The sequence below is a fragment of the Lates calcarifer genome, linkage group LG24 (assembly GCF_001640805.2).
Source record: "Lates calcarifer isolate ASB-BC8 linkage group LG24, TLL_Latcal_v3, whole genome shotgun sequence".
Classification (NCBI taxonomy): Eukaryota; Metazoa; Chordata; class Actinopteri; family Centropomidae; genus Lates; species Lates calcarifer.
The window spans coordinates 5,508,555-5,526,417 of NC_066856.1; the positions used below are offsets into that span (position 1 = coordinate 5,508,555).

The 17,863-nt window shown below is 38.9% G+C and overlaps 1 protein-coding gene across 1 annotated transcript in view; it reads right to left on the bottom strand.

The window, feature by feature from the left end:
• Positions 1-337: 337 nt before the first annotated feature.
• The window catches only part of reck (reversion-inducing-cysteine-rich protein with kazal motifs), a 65,092-nt gene continuing 47,566 nt past the window's right edge, over positions 338-17,863 (bottom strand). Inside the window, exons 15-21 of the mRNA XM_018698322.2 lie at positions 16,313-16,435; positions 15,805-15,976; positions 12,757-12,946; positions 11,264-11,474; positions 11,039-11,112; positions 7,521-7,676; positions 338-621 (exon numbers count right to left, since the gene is read on the bottom strand). Coding sequence (XP_018553838.1) covers positions 400-621; positions 7,521-7,676; positions 11,039-11,112; positions 11,264-11,474; positions 12,757-12,946; positions 15,805-15,976; positions 16,313-16,435 — 1,148 coding nt within the window. The 3' untranslated portion in view covers positions 338-399. The remainder of the gene's footprint in view (positions 622-7,520; positions 7,677-11,038; positions 11,113-11,263; positions 11,475-12,756; positions 12,947-15,804; positions 15,977-16,312; positions 16,436-17,863) is intronic.

Here is a 17,863-nt window from a genome sequence, read left to right on the forward strand (position 1 = left end):
ATTCCCACTTAGCAGCTTTCAGAGGAAAGCAGGCTGCTGGGACTAATGGATACACACTGCTGGTATGAAGTCAGATGCTTCTTAAAGGTCAAACACACACACGCATTCACACACACACACACACACACACTAAAGCACACCTCACTGGAGGGAAGGCCCAGCAAGTTACCCATCCACTGAATAATACTGTTCATCTGTTCATACAAAAGCTTTCCATAATAATAGCTTTTCCACCGCCTTGATTGTTTGACGCGCAGGTTGAGTTAATTGGAATGATTGTCGAATGACGGTGCTGTTGCCCAAACACACTCATCGTAGGAAGGGGGTGGGGGGGGGGGTGGGGGGTACTTTGGAACACTCAACTGTTTGGGGGATGGGGGTGGGGGGGTTAATGAGCACTTAGAGCTGACGGAGGCCAGGGGCTGCGGCGACGAGGAGGCCGAGGAGGAAGCACAAGCCTGGGGGCAGAGGTGAACTCGGAGCAACCCCGGAGGAATGGATGGAGGAGGTCTTGATCTCGGAGGTGAGGAAGGCAGAAAGGGGGACTTGGGAGACAAGTGTGGGGCTGGCATAGTTGATGAGGGAATCGATCTTCTCGGCCTCCTTACTGCAGGCTTCGATCTGGAAAATACAAGAACAACACTGATTTCCAAACTCTTCTCTCTCTGAGTCAGCGCAGGAGCTCTGCCAGCCACTCTCTGTTTCTTTATTGATCTTTTTATTAGTTTTTAAAAGCAACTCGGTTTTATTATACCATTGTCATCCACCTCTTATGATACACTATGAATTTGCTTGGTTACATGTTTGTTCTAGAATTTTATCAATACTAATTAGTGTTATCCTCGATTCATTCAAAGGCAGTTTGAATGAATGAATTGTGTTTGTTGGATTTGCATTCGCACAACATTTTAAAATAATTTTGAGAGTTTTATGTTAGGACCAAACTAGTGCACGTACAGTGTGCACAGATGTGATTAGGGATGCAGAAACTTTGCTTTGGCACTGCCTTCGTTAACCTGGGGATGAATATTACATTACATCACAAACAAGTGAGAGAAGCTGTTGCCTAGTAACAGGTAAAACCAAAAGCCTACCAGAAGAAGTTTACCTTAACCATTGAGACTGTTGTTTGCTTTGTGTTTTCTCAAGTTTATCCTTGTCTTTTTAGTACATCTTCTCTTTAAATCCAGTGCCATTTTACCACTTGTGAGAGATTCTTCCTCTACATCCTCTCATTTTCTGCTACTTTTGAATCTTTTGTTAAGTTAGTTTCATGATTTATTGTTCACATTTATTATTTTCAGAGAGAGGGTTTTTTGTGCCCATAGTATAACAGCTAATGTAGTTTCAATATCAGTATCAGTATCAATATTATTCTCAAAAATGAACATCAGTTACCTATACTTTTAAACCTTTCTTAATTTGCTTAATTTACTTTTCTTAAAATGCTAAACTATACAGACCCTTCTTCACAGTGTTATAGTCTGATACCTCTCCTGCTTTGCTACAGATACGTGTTTTTAGAAGCCTGTCACACTTGGCGCCATGCATTTTTAAGTATAAAAGTGTAAAATAGTAATATCTGCCAGGCCTACAGGTTTGGTTCATTGTTAGCCTAGAAAGAATGAAGCAAGAGAAAAACTGCAGGTTAAAAATGAAGGTGAAAAGCCTGCCATCAGAGCCCTGACGGCAAGACAAGATTGCTGGAGGGGAATATAGAGATGTTTTCTTCCCAACTGATCAACTAAAATGTAGCCTGGGAAGACAGATTGTGTCAGACTATTTGAATATATTTTCCATTCGGGCAGCATGCACACAGTGAGGAACAAACCTGTAGAGGCACAAGCAATCTGAGCCCATTGCAATTGCACTGAAATGAGAGAAATTCAACTCTCCTCCCATATGCTATGTTAATTTTCCAAAATGTTTTCAGCTACATTACCGTGCCGATGGAGGCAATGTTGCTGAAAACATCTGGGGGAATAAAAAGAACATATGGTGGCAGTATCCCTTTCACAAAACACGAACCACATCCATCAACCTTTCTTTTTCTATCAACTTGTTGTCATTTCTTACAAGTGATACATGTTCTCTTTTCTTCAAGACCTTGCCTGGTAATTACATGTGACATGTATCTGGATATTCTATCTGGACAAGGTAAAACTCATTGCTGCTGGTACAGAATGCAATCAGATCAGCTGCAATTTTGATAAAGGCTTGCATTATGATCCAATCTCATCTATGTTTAAATGAAATCCATACAGTGAGACCACATTCTCAAGACAACAATCCCCTTCCTGCTTGTTTAAGCAAGACTGGCAAAAGCTATAAGTAGTAGCAATAGCTAGAGTCTTTCTTCACAAAAAAGTTATTTAAAAATTAATGACTTCCATTCATGGCTTTGGTTGCGGTTGAATGGTCAAAAAATTATGTCATTTGTCTTTTCTAAGCACTTTTTAAACCAAGATGTGAAGGACAATTCATAAGGACCTAGGAAAAGACAACACAGTGCTAAGAGAATCCAAATGCACCTACACTAGGCTATGTGATTATGTGATGGTGGAAGGAATTGTGGTAAGACAGTATCTCTTTTCCTTTCATAAAGAGGTAAGAAAGAAGCCACTGAAACACCTTTCCTTGGCATTTAGATATTTCCACCTGCTCTTATAATAGCTTTTATGTATTACGTCATTTCACTGAGTAAGGAACCCTCCAAAGCAAAAAGGACTAGCGGCAGCCACTGCCATCCTTGGCCTGGGATGCACATTATTCAGTGCGGTCTATGTTAAAATTGTTCCTGTTGGTAGAGGCTGATTGCTCGGCTCGCGTTAATCCGGCTTGCAGCTTTCTTGAGAACATCATCCAAACATCTTCACACTCAACACTTCACTTCCTTGGGTCCTGACCAACACACTGCTGGAGTTGGCTGCTACGCTCAGATAGTGCCATGGAAAGTGCCGTCACAGTATATCATCATCATCAGTTGAGTTCCACCTTTATAAAAACCCTGGCATGTGTGTGCAGTAACTTGTCTGGGTGCTGCATTGCCCTCGTTTTGTAGTTCTGACTTTTAGAAAAGCAATGTTTGAAGCAGAACCACTCATCCAAAAAAACTTCACAGTCATCAGTCTGATTTTTCAGATGTAAGTGAGACCTTAAGTCCAGCTGAAATCTAAAAGGTCTTAAGAAACGTACGAAGATCAGTCAAATCAGCAGCAGTATTTAAAAATTGAGAACATTTAGGATCTAAACTGAACTAACATATGTTTGAGTTTTTAAGCTATTCATTGTGCCACAGGTGGCTACAGCTCTTAACAATGCATTACTACAAAAGTTGATTGAGGTTCAACTATTTTTCGCTGGATGACTGTGCTGGCAAAATGCTTTAATTGACGGTGCTAATGCTGGTTGAACCCCTGAGTCAGCAGAGAGGGAGTCTGTCCACTGTCTGTTTACATATGAACCAAACATCATGTAAGCAAAAGATGAGCCACAGTTTGAGCAGCTCCTCAGTCTTTCCAACTCCCTTAAAAATACAACTGTAAAAGACATTCTGTTTGCTTTGTTAGGAAATACATTTGTATTTCAGTAGGACATGTTGGCTTGGAACTGATATTTAATGAAAGACACTGGACAGGAAGAAATCTCACAGCCATTCATTTCTTAGTCACTGAGGCCAATCATTTCAAATGCTCTAAACAGTATATTAATACCTTTTTTCCAGTGTAACTTTCCTTATTGAAAATACAGTTCCTATGAGGTCACAGTGTTTGTTCATGGGGACAGAAAGACCTTGGGCTAAAAAGAGACGCTAACAAAAACTGAAATATCTGCACCATCATACCTGTGCTTTCCTCCCACAGGCCCTGCTGTTTCCTGAAAGGTTTCAACTACAGTACTGAGCTGTTTTTCTCCCGAAATGACAAAACTAATGTGACCTTTCTTCGTGATACATTTCCTCTGCAAGAACATTGAGAGAATACTCTGCTGCTGTTTCTGCTGTTTATTCTTTCGATGGAAGTGTACTGTAAATTATATTACTGCATACCAAACAAAAACTAGTTGGGAATAAAATTTCTAAAGATCAAGTCAGACTGATGTAATGCAGGTGGCTGAGAACTCTGACCAAGGGTATATTTACTCACTGACTTGTGTAAATACAGTGAAAAGCCTGTCTAGAGTTAAACTGTTTGACTATCCTAAACTGAAGGTTCTCGATCTGTTCTTGATGTTGGAATTCAATCGATTTTTTTCTTCTGACAGTGAGAGATTTCTCTCCTAATACAAAGTCTCACTCCCTCTTGTATTATTCTATCTTCAGATCTTAATTTGCTTGTCACTCCCCTTACTTCCACACTTTACTTCTTCCATTACATTTTATCAGTCTATCAGCAGCTTTTTGTATGAAGCATGTTCAGTGCTTTTGGGCATGAACTGATTCTGGTCTAAGATTAGATTAGATTGCTACCACCAGCAGCAGCAAACACCAGCCTGAAGACATGTCAGCTCCAGATAGTGTGCAGCTGTACATGTACAGTGTTTTTAACCCATTTACTCAGTGACACACATAAACCTCTCCCTATTAGATAGAATAAGCTAACACAATCCCCCTTTTTTTACGAGCTGTTATGAGCTGTTATTTACAGGGTTAATGTTTATACATCTTTGACAACATACATTTACATCTGGACCAATCACTGTACACTTTGAAAATGGTCTCCTAAAAACTACAATTGTTCCCAGCTCTTGCAATGCAGGCACTACAAAAAGTCTGAACTGAATACCATATGTCATATTGACACTGAGCACAAGGTTAAACATGAACAGAGACAGAAATGGAGTAAATGCATGTCTTGTCCCACCCTCTAGATCTAGATTAATTCATTTGATAATAAAGTGGTTCCTTATTTATCATCTTACACACAAAGAAATTTTAAAATAAACTATGAGACATCATGAATGAGCCAATTTTACATTGTTAAGGAGATTGTTCTCACATAACATCACTCTATAAAAATGTTTTTTCCTCTCACAGTGCAGGGCTAAAGAGGTTAAAAGACCACTGTACAATCACGGTAATAATCAGACTGGCAATCCTTTTGTGCCATTTTTCATTTCCATTCAAAGTGCAATGTAGAGGGCAATTGCCCCCAAACTTTTCAATATTTCAAGGTCCTCAGCTGCACAAACCCATAAAATGTTTTGCTGATTGAGCAATGCCAATCTTACCAATTGTGCAACCTTGTGAATTGTGCAAAATTTCTAGTAAATCACTGCAATGACCAGAGCTGAAGTCATGTCACTTCCCTCTAGCCTCTGTCCCACTGACTTCTCTTATTCAGCATTTGTTTCTTGGATTCCTGGGGTTTACTTTCATCTACTTCAGCAGTCAGCATATGAAAGTGAAACTGATTTTAAGTTTAAGTGACATTAAGTGATTACTGTGAGAACACAGAAATGATGAATCACATGACATACTGTTGAGAAAGGCTCTGTTCTAAGGCTAAAGTTTTAATTATTAACATATTTACAAATACCAGTGGGATTTTGTTTGGAGGTTTTCTTACAACTGAAACATGAACCTGGTAGTTCTAGTCTCAGTTTGGCTTGCTATTGTGGTTACATGATATATTAAAGAGTTATAAGTCAGGAGGCAAAGCCTATAAACCTTTGGCAACCATTTATAGAAAAAACAGCATTGATAAGGTTTGGTGATGAATTGAAGTGAAACAGCAGTATATTTAGTCCAACCAGGAGTGAAGTATACAGTTAGATGCCTCTACTAGAAAAATGGAATCCACAAAAAGACTTTTTCTTCCACCCCTTCATTAGTTCATGTGTTAAATATAGCTATAGCCAACTACATGGTGGTGCAATTGGTTAAATGTTTCAATATATAAAGAAGGTGTATGCAGTGTAAATCACATGTGACTTTTGGCATGGGTTGGAATAGATGCTTTTGGGGACACTGCCACTATTCAATAACAAATCTGGATTAAAAACTGACAATAATTACACTAATTGAACTAGATTGTTTTGGTAAATTATGAGCATGTTGATAATGATGAGCAATACTTACTTCTACTAGTGACATCATTTTATTTCCATCATTATGAGTTAATTACTAATCAGTCAAGGTGCAGGAGGAGATTTTGCAATTCTATATGAAAATCAAATTAGTTAGCTAACATTAGTTATTAAATTTATATGATATAGGATAAGGTTTTAATAAATATTAGTTATAGTTTGAGGATGTTTATTTTTGAAACATATTTGCTGCATTTGTCAGTGCCATCTATAATAAATAATCATAACAATAAAATAATGCAAATAAAGAGGAAAAGGGTGAAGTAAGACACTGAAGGAGACAGATGCATCCTCCCCCTCAGTTTACCACTTTAATCACTGTGAGCATGAATATTTATGTCCAGAAGGAGCGAGGTGGGTAATTAGCAGAGCTAAACATGGATATGTTGGGGAATTGCTCGCACTTGTCTGTTTATAATGTTTGTGTGTATGTGTAAAAGGAAATGGAAAGAATGAAAGAGCTCCTGTTGTCTGCAAAACCTGTGCAACCTGGAAAATTAACTTATTCTGTGACTGAAGGAAATGATTTTAAGTAATGAATATTTATGATAGTGATCTATTTATCAGACCACACAATGGATTCTGCAGAAATATAAAGAGACCGAGGGTCTTGACCCTCACTGCACAAACATTTTAATGTAAATAAAACAGAGGTGACAATTACAGTTGGTCATAGCTACAAAATTAGCCATGAATATGTCTCTGATTTTTAGTTTTTAGTTTCCAAAGCCTTGTAAAAATTATTTTTCCTGAACCATAATGCTAGACTGGGGAAATATAGGAAATGTTTTTTTGTATTGAAGTATATGAAAACAGCAGTGTGATGTGTATACTTGGGTGAATCCAGCACCTTAAAGGAAAAGATTAAAAAAAAAAGTTATTTCCTTAAGCTGGATACTAGTTTTTATTTGTGGTGGATTATCTTCAGCAGGGGATTAATACACATTTGGTGCTAGACTGAGTATTTCAGGCAGCAGGATGGTATATGTATGACTGAGTCTAAATGAAAGTAATGTGTGTTCATGGTAATGATGGAACATGTCACCCTGTACAACACTGTTGCTCACTGATGTATTGTAGTAGTTTTTGAACAACACTGGAGCTCTATGGCACAGAGGAATATGATATGCTTGAATACACACATAACACTTGTTAGCAGCATACTTTACTTGTTGGTTTTGGTGTATTTTAATTTTAGCTTTGATTCCTTGCAGGAGGATCTTTTGACACTCTCAAGTTGGTAATAAATGACATTTAAAACACATTCAAAAGTGTGAAAAGCAAACAAAAACAGATATGAACCTGCAAAAAATGGCTAAATGACTGAATCTGAACAGCCAGTAGATAGACCACAGTAGAACTGGAACTGTACATTTGAGCATCAATTTGAGTTTCAGACCTTGGGAGTGTGTGTGTGTGTGAGTGTGTTTTACCTGCAGTGGTGTTGGCTGCTGGTCCACCGGGGCAATGAGGACCACCAGCTCATGGTCGATGCTCAGGTAGCCAAAGACATCACACTGCGGCACCGAGACGTGAAGCCGCAGGATCTGCAGGACGTCGTGGACCGTCACCGGCTGGTTCTTATTCAACTGAACAGAGGGATGAGACAACATTAAATTTATGTTGCTGTGTTTCTCTCTAACTCTAACTTTCTTTCTAACTTTTAAAATGTCAGTAAACGCTGCATGTTGGATACATTTAATCTGGGATAAAACCACTTGCTTTCTTGCATTTTGAATGTAGAACAGTGCTTCAGAATAAATATCCACCAGGGAACAGCTTTTTAAAGCCTCGATTAATTATTGTGAAGTGCTAAGAGCTATTGTTACCCAAATTTCCTGATCTGACGTGAAGACAAAAACAAGGAAAACAGCTGGGGATGGTCTGAATATTATGATTTTTATTTTTTTTTTACACAGACTGGAATACTAAAAACACAGTTAAGGGGAAAAAAATGTATGAGATTTTTATCACTTACATTTATATATTCAAATGAGTGTGACAAAGAGAGAATATAGTGATATGAACATATAGTATGGGTTTGACTAATGAATATATAGCAAGCACAGCTGTTTATCTTTATATGCTATTTCTATTTCTAATTTCTAGCACATATAAACAGCATTAATCATTCATGTAAAGAATAAAATCATCAAAAGGCAGTAAAGCAGACTGAGCTGGACTGAGAGTGACTGAGAGGAGCAACTGTGTAAAACGAGAAAGAGAGTGTGACTTAAATATTTAACCGAAGCATTTGTCTCCTCAGACTCCTCAGGCTTTAACAATTACTTTGATATGTGGGTGCTGGGATTCCAATGAGTGAAAAACATCACCAAAATCTCCACAGTGATTAGATGAAAAGTGGCTTGGTTCCACACTTCTAAATTGCTGCCCACATATCTGAGTGATAACAAGACTAAATGGTGTGGAATTCAAATTAAAATAGAGAAGAAAGTAACTGCAGTGAAAGATGGAAAACAACATATAATAGTCAATATATGGAAATGATATCATTGCATGAAACATAATAACACAGCAATGAGCAAAATTAGTTATATAAGACTTTAATATGCATTTGACACAGCAGTACAGACCACCCTTTTCCCTGTGCTCTCATTACTGTGGTTCTGTATTCATTTGTCTCCACTGGGGCAGAAAAAAGTCTTTCTGTCTCTGCCTTCATTTGAATACGGTGCCAACAGTTCAGGTGGAATAAAACTTCTTTGTGTGTTTTATGTGAATATTAAGAATCCAGTATGTGTATGTAGTTGTAGTGCCTATTGCCTAATACTCTTCTCTTGTTTTTTTGGTATTTCAAACTGAATCATTTCCTGTGTTTTCCAAGCAAAGACATTTAAGCCACTAGGCGGGCACTTCAAGTGTAAAACCAGAGCTACCAGCAGGAAGACTGACATCATGTCCTCAGTATTTCCTCTGGGAATTTGAGTGTTTTAGGAACCTGGTTTACATTTTATATCGGTGAATGTTTAGTGGGCAGTTTCCAATATGTTTTCATTCAAGTAAAGAGTTAATTATTTCCTCATACATTCCCAGCAACGTGCTAACATGAATTCCAGTGAAGACCTTGTGCCTCCAAATTTGGTCATAAAGCTGAAAACACTGCATCTGTAAGTTCATGGTGCGGCCACAGGACAGAGATCCTAATGACTGAAAATAAAATTTACAGGCAACATAATCTGAAGTGGGTGGCACAGTGGTGTAGTGGTTAGCACTGTCGCCTCACAGCAAGAAGGTTCGAGGTTTGAACTCCAGTTTGCCCAGGGTGGAGTTTACATGTTCTCCCTGTGCCTGTGTGGGTTCTCTTTCATAGTCTAGAGACATGCAGGTTAGGTTAACTGGTAACTCTAAATTGCCCGTTCATATGAATGTGAGTGTGAATGGTTGTTTGTCTATCAGCCCTGTGATAGACTGGCAAACTGACTAGGGTGTACCCTCTCGCTAATATCAGCTGGGACAGGCTCCAGCCCCCCTGCGACCCTTAAGGATAAGATGGATAGATGATGGATGGATGGAACAGAATCTGTACTGATAGAATCGAATGGTAAAGGACAATAATAATAAAGATTTAATAATCTTTATTATTCTAATAATTTTGGTGTCCTTGTCAATTTTTTTCTGTGGGAGAGAGACTCTGAGTCATGTCCTCAGAACATCTTGGCAACATAACATATTTATATATATTTTATATATATAACAAAACATATCACACAACCAACTGCCTTTCAGCAACACAAAAATATATAGGTAAGAGCTACAACTGTATCAAATCAATCAATCAAATTAGTTTTCACATATGCAGTAATGCTGCCCCAACAAAATCAGTGGAGTTCCCCTTTATGATCGAATGGCCCCCATCCTCCATCTATAAAGATTGATTTTATGAATGAATGAGGATACAGTGCACAGGTGCTCTCAGCAGGCTTAGCCTCATAATTTAGCGCAGTAACACAGTTACTACACTAAACTCATACGCTCATGTATCTTAGCAGCTGCAGATTAAATCTCTGCTTGTGTTTGGTATTAAAAGGCTTAATGCTGAATCTTACTATGATGTGCTTGTGCTGGGGATTACGGCCAAGTTTGACTAACAGCCAAAGGGGCTTTGTTGTATAATTAAGCTGATCAGAATGAGATGCCAGTGGGACTTATTAGCTGCTAACATGTCAGTGTTTAGGCATCGGCGGCCTTCAAGAGGCTGGGCACACATTCAAGGAGGCTCAAGGGAGGCATGTGAGAGGACACTGTGGTTAAGCGTGGGAGACGTAACCACATTGAGAAAATTAAGTCAATGACGTCTCCATCAGGATAACACCTATGGAACAGACTTGTAGCAAACAGCGGTGGGCATTTGAAATAGGATTGAAATAGGATGAAAAACGATGTTGAAAAGTCTCAACAGTGATACACTACTTTTGTTGAAATTGTATTTCACAGTACTTTACTTCAAAAGTAAGTGTCCTGTTCAGTAACTATACTGTTAATGTAACTGACAGTGTGTTACACTGTGTTCTTCTGAGTGGGATATGTGTGCAGGCTGCTTGTGGCTGCAGTGGGGAACTCTTTAGATTTACAGCTCTCCCAAGTGGCCAAGATCTGTAATTACATCTAATATCACTCGCAGCATCCAGAATGAACTCTGTTAAACCATTCTTAGTTGAACCAAAATCCACTCTTAAGTTGCTTTAATAGCCAATCTCTTTATAGTCTATATATTCTCTAATAACAATTTAGATTTTAGCTCTCAACATTTTTTTTCTTTTTGAGCACTACTGAAACTATACCATAGAATTAGACATAAAATTCTTTGTCTTCCATATACATAAAACCTTCAAGCAACATTCAACGTGTCAAACTCTTGATATTCCCTTTACAACACGACATGAATGATTCGATGAATACGCTGCAACTAGACACTCACAGAAATCCCTACCTTAGAGAAAGTGTTCATCTGTTCTTTGTTCCAGAGAATCTGCAGCATGCTGGCACAGATTGGACAGCATGCTCCTGAAAAGAGGTCAGGGATCAGGGGTTGTCAAAATATTTTCAGACACTAATGCTGTGTACATGTCATATTCACAGTATAGCTTCAACCTGTCTGAGGATAGTTCATCAAGTACAGGTGTAACCTTTCTATCTGAGGTGTTGGTCCACTCACCGGGTGGTGTGACAGGGTGGCAGCCTGGAGTGGACAGAGGTGGACAGGGAATCAAGCTGCACGCGGAGTCGGGGGCTACGTCAGACACGGCCCCCACAGCGTGGCAGGGGCCCTCGTAGTCCACAGCTACCCGGTCAGAGAAGGCATCGCACACTGTGTTGTAGGTCTCACCGTTATGGCCACAAACTTGCTGCTGCTTCCTACAGGCATCCTGAGAACAGAGCACAACAAGCAAATGTAAACACACACACACAGACACACACACACACACAGACACAGATGCGATCATCATGAATGTGATTAGTGCATTATATGTCAATCTGTTCCATTAGAGTGCAATATTTCTTGTCTGAAGCTGAAGTTTTGCCAGACAGCAATGAAAAACACTCACATTCATCCTCTGGGAGTCATGAATGATGTGTACTATACTCTGTGAAAAGAGCTGTATAATGTCAAAGAAAATAGTCTAAATTCAAGATCCACTTTCTAACTTTTTCTGAGTGTATCTCAAAAGGAACAGGCTGGAGTGTCATTATACGTCCTGCGTGTGGAACATCAGTCACACGAACAGTCGTGACCCTTCTCTCTGTTCGAAGAAGATGTAACCAAGACTCCTGAAAAGCTAGTAAGAGGTCCTTGAGTTGAGACTATTTCATCACACATGCTGATTCCAAGGTCAAAAAGGAGCTCCCAGTCCTAGTTGTAAAATGTTCTCCATGTCTCTGAAGAATCTTGGTCAAGTCTGAGAAAGTACCTCTTCTGATGTCAGCCATAATGTCATCAGGGTTATCTCATCTTGGGATTGGAGACAAATTTATAACAGAAAGTCTGAATTACCAACTGTTCGCATGGAGTCTAAAAGACGTGGGCATCAACCAGACAACAAGTGTTTAAGGAAAGACACTATTCCCTACATACCATACCCTATTAATTTTAACTATTGTGTTTTTAAAATCTGTCTATCACAACTTTATCAATAAATCAGCAAACTGGGTCAAAATGATGCCTTATTTAGTCAAATACATTATTTTGTGGCTAAACTCCAGCATGTAGATATTATTCTGTAGTGTAAAGATAGCTTGCTTTGCACCAGTGGGACCAAAACTCCCACTGACAAAATAACCATCATCATTTTCTGAATATATACACTCAACACAAGAATAAATCCACTGATTTAATTTAGAGCTTTCCTTTTAGTGGCACCATTGTGCTAACACTTATGCTGTCCTGCTGTGACTGCTCTAGCCTCTACAGCATGTTGTGTTGACTCCGAAGGCGACAGCTCACTGAGAGGATTATTAGATTTTGACAGAGGACTGCATTCTACTGAGTGCTTTTTAGCTTTAACAACAGTGAGAGCTACACAAGGTTTTGCTCTCAGGTCTGTACCACACAGATGAATTTAAAAAAAAACAAAAAAAAAAAAAAAAAACATCAAGATGAAGACAGCAGTCCCCGAGCCCTGCTGTCTCCTGCTCTCCAGTGTAACCTACCTGGCAGTGGCCCATGTAAGCTAGAGTTTTCCCCGCCTGCTGCAGCTGGCACAGACTGGGGTGGACCAGGCCGTCAGTATCACAGGCTGGCTCCACGCTGTTTTTATCACACGCTGCCGGCCGGCCAACACACTCGTACTGTGGGCAGTCTGATGAGTCACTCAGACACACACGGTACTTTGGGATACACCTAGAAATACAGACACCATATAGCTTTGATTATTCATCTGTACTAACTTTCTTTCCATTTGTGAGGAAACCAGTTGAGAAGTTCCTGTTACATGGAGTATGTATATGCCAGTATACATAATAATTGTGCACACAACCATCGATATATATATAACACAAACACACAGTGAAGGAGGTAAACATGACACATTTAGCAGTACATTTTGGTGAAAAAAGCTTGAAAAAGAGCAAAGAGCAAAGCAACAGGAGCAAACACATAAAGAAACCCTGCTTTATCACCATAGCAACCGCCAAGTCTCCAAGGCTGGGCACCAATCAGGTGTTCAGCAAATCTGAGTTGGCTTGCTGACTTTTACTGCATTGTTTACCCTCAGAACAAAGGGAAATGGTTTAGACGTGGTGTGATCATGTTTGTGTGTATTTGCACGTGTACCTGCACTCATTAGTGTGTCTGTGTGTGCGTGTTCGGTCTTGAACAAAGAGCAAGAGTTATGAAGTTATGCTGTAGGATACAGACGTCATGGTATTAGTGGTGGTAATCAGCTGTGTGTGTGTGTGTGTGTGTGTGTGTGTATAAATGGCAAATAAATGTCTTCCAGACCACATCCCTCAGTGGAAAAAATAATAAAACTCTCATTGAAATGTGTCAACATTGAGGACAAACATGCTAAAACACAGCTTTATAAGTCTTCCATTTTTTATCATTATACCATGGCCATGGAAAATTCTGGATTATGATTGGTTGGAGGAACTTCATTTTATGATGTTTAAAATAGGAAAGCAAGATCAAAATTTGTTATATGAGTAAATTCATGACTGATATATTTAGTTTGAATGCATGTGGCATTTTGTTGGCAAGCAGCCATGGTATCAGTGGGATAATATCCTCCAGTTTTGGGCTTCCAAAGATTGTAATGGAGACAAACCCTCCACTTTGTGTCTGGTGGTTTTTAGCCCCCTGTATATTATCCTTTACTTATCTGGACATTGCAGTTAAGACATTTATCTATATCCACTGCAATTTCTGTAGAATGCAGCATTGCTGGAACTAACACATAAAGGCAGCCTGTACTGTTTTTGACCTTAATCAGTACTATTGATGAGTGGGTCTCATCTGTATTGTCTTATTTTGTCTGTATTTTGTGCACAAGCACAAGGATGCACAAGCAAGCAAACATTAGAAAGAGTGAGATAAATGCCAAACATTTCACACTAAGAAACCTAGCAGAAGAAGACAAAGGAGGCAAACATGGATTCAAACACTGAGGGTTTCAAATTATTAAGAAATCTGATGGTAAATGTTTTAATTAGACAATAAACTAAACATGCTTCTGAAGGCACACAACAGGGTCATTCCAAACTAACTCACCTGGGACCTCCCAGATCATGTTGGATTTTCTAGAAAAATTTCAACTAAAAACTTCTATTAAACTTATGTGACCTTGCAAAATCTTATAGCGCTACTTCAAGTAGTTTTTTAGTTTAGGAATTTTTAAAGTTTGGCTCTTTTATATTTTTTGCAATTCTTTGTAGGTGTATTCCAAACCTCACTAGTTCAACAAATTTCAACCCGGTCCAGTGAGGTGGAGTATAGCTATAGGATTTTGCAAGGTCTCATGAGTTTAACAGAAGCTTTGTATGTGTATTTTTTCGAGAAAATCAATGACATGACCTGAGAAAAGTTCTGAATTCTGGGTGAGTTTGCATGGAATGACCCAATTGGTTTTGATGACAGACACTGAATGTAAATACAACCGTGTTTGTTGACAAGAAAACTCCACAGGAAACCTTTAATTAACAACCAGTAGTGTAAGGGATTATGCTCTTTGAGCTGCTGGAAGGCTTTCATGTGAGAGGTGTGCAGGAGTGTTGAGTTTCACTGACAGTAGATTAACACCAAAGAAGAATTGACTGGATTAACTAATGACTGAAAACAGTGCCACTGTTAAATAAGAAAAACTGAAAGCAGCAGGGTGGTGAGTATTGCATGACTGATGTTGTACCTGATAGGAAGTGCTGCAGAGATGTTCATTATACTGAATTTAGCAAAACAATGAGTAAATTTTAAATAAGTGTTGAATTAGAATTAACAGCAAGCATCAGATCAGAAAAGAGGGAAACATTTTACTAACCACATCTGCAATGATCTTAGATTGTTTTTTTCTGGCGCTCTTCGGCAGTAGCTAACATTAGCTCAGCTTGTTTCTAGGTTTCTTCAATGCTTATCATTCAGGAGGTCTTTACTGGGAGCCAAATAATCCACACAGGTCTTTTTTCCTCTCCAAAACAAACAGACCAAAGTGATTAAAAATGGTAAAAACACGAAATGAAATCGAAGCGAAATCTTTGTCTAATTTTTATTTTTCACACTAGCGTTTAGCACAGCCATAAGAACATACCACATATTGCTTTGAATTACACTTCCTGTAATCAACCTTATCCTTAAATCCTTCAAAACAGGAAAAGTTAGGAATAAATGTCTACCTTTGATTAAAGCTCATTTAAAATAACTGCCTTTCTGGAGATGAAGTAACTAGAGAATTATGTTGTGTTGTTGTGTTGTATAAAGCTGAAAACACATAAGCCCCTAACGCTCCCTGTGTATGTACGTGTTGTAAAAAAGCCTCCGAAACAGCAAACCTGCAGTGCAGATGGATGGAATGGGGGTGGTGAGGAGTTGGAGGTGATGATGATTCGTAAATGAAATGGGATAACAAACCCTATACTGATGAGGGCCTTGTGGCCAGTTACCCACAGCCACCTGAAGCAGCAACAAGTTGTCAGTCACACCCGCAGAAAAAGAGATGGCAGGAGGAGGAGAGAAGGAGAAAGGGAGGAGAAACCTGAAGCTGAACCCACCTCTGGTTTCTCTGGCAGGGCTTGCTGGCGCAGGGGTTGCTGAGGTGGCACTGGCCGAAGACAAACTGATGGTCCTTGAATCCTATACAGCGAGCCACACAGGCGCTGGGATAGGTTCGACCATTAGAGGCACACACTGGGATGAAGCGATCTGGACAGCTGCAGGGAAGACCTGGGGGAGACAGGAGAGAGATGATAATGTGTTCATTCCATCATTTGTGATGATATGAGTATTGTGAGCACATGAAAACTTTCTGTTATTTCTTTCCTTACTGCTGCCTCCTTGCTTCTTCTCTGACTTCTCTGCTATGTGATTGTTAACCTTGTATATCAAAAAGCATTCAAGCTGGTAAAAAAGTAAAAAATCTTGTTATGAAATCAGACTGAAATACACCTTGTTTTATCTTGTTCAGGGATTTTAATTTCGGCAAGTTTCTAGATCCTTCTAGCAGTACACCAGTCTTATCTAAAATAACCACCACTTATTCAGACCATCACTTAGACTGACCGGTGAAGTGCCGTCGGTCCTCGTCTGAGTTGCCAAAGCCAAGACATTCTCTGGTGGAGCAGATGGTGTTACCGGCGAAGCAGGAACAAGTGTGGCAGTCAATCCTGAAAGACGTCCCATGATCTGGTGATAACACACAAAAACACATGCAGCAGGGAAAGAAAAGAGAAGAAAACATTTAAATGAGATGTCATAGTCTACATTCCAAAATGATTTTATATTCCCATCTCTTAAAATATATTTTCTACTTTTTTGTAGTTGATACTGCTCTAAGGGGTGCTAGAATTAAACATAAGACAAGAATAAGATAGTTAAGCTCAGTGCTCTATGTAGTAAAGACGCAAATAATTATCCATCACAGCATCAGGTAGCTATAAAATTATTATTAAACCTACGCTCATGGGTGTGCTGAGGCAGTAGCATCTCTAAACGCTTTGTTTTAGCTGTAAACCGTCATGCTGCCAGAGACACATAACCCACTGACTTCTTTCATTCAAGTGCAATATTTTCATTACATTCTTATTGCATATTTCTGCTCTTCTAACTATTTTTGTGTCATTACATTTTCTGTGGGTGCATATAGTATTTAGTACCTTTTTATTTTGTCTATTTAGTGATTTATCTATGATGAGCTTCTACTAGTGTGGTCATATAGTTTGATTGTTATGGTTCCTATGACCATTCAAGTCATTATTTTTGAGTTCTTAGTGAAATTTATTTGTAATTCATGTCTAGTCAAGTCTATTCTTAAAAAAGTGGAACTTTTTCTTATATTCTTTAAGATAGTATATTTTTCCAGGCACCCCAAATTTCAATTTCCATGGTGTGATTGCTTAGAAAATTGTGACATGGCACCACTCCATTTGGTCATGTTGACCCACACTGATTGAGACCTGAAAGAGACTGAAAGAGACCAGAATCATCCACAGAGGGACCAGAGTTTGTTTGATGGTGTGCAGCTGTGGAGGAGCGATGGAGTTTGATGGTGTTCAGGTACAAAGGAGCAAGCCGCCCCTTGCTGAGTGATGGAGTGTGATATTAGTATGAATATATATATACATCTAGTGTACTACTAGTATTTGACTTATTGCTTGTTATTGGTGTCAAGAATGATCATTAATCTACTCATTCCTACATGAGAGCAGTGATGTATTACTACCATTACTGCCCTGCTGGCTGTTCTTCTTTTCTATTACATTAAAAATTCATATTTATGAAAATCTTTGGGAATGTGTGCACCCATAAAAAGCAACCTTTCTACCATTCCTCATGCTGCACCGGAGAGAGTTAACTTTTTTCTTCTCATTTAGATGACTTCATACTGTAGAGTTTGGGTTTGTCTGTATAAACTGAAGCACGACAATAAGTTTAAGTGTGTGTATCTTCCTGCTAATGAAAAGGGAAACAAATAAATGCATAAGGTTAATGGAATGTAGGGGGTAATAAGGGCTTTGTTCTCTTATGCTCTCTGGCAGACACACAATAAATGCTTAAATGTTCACCTGGTCACATAAGGATGTTTGTTATTGATCTTATTCCATATGATGTTTA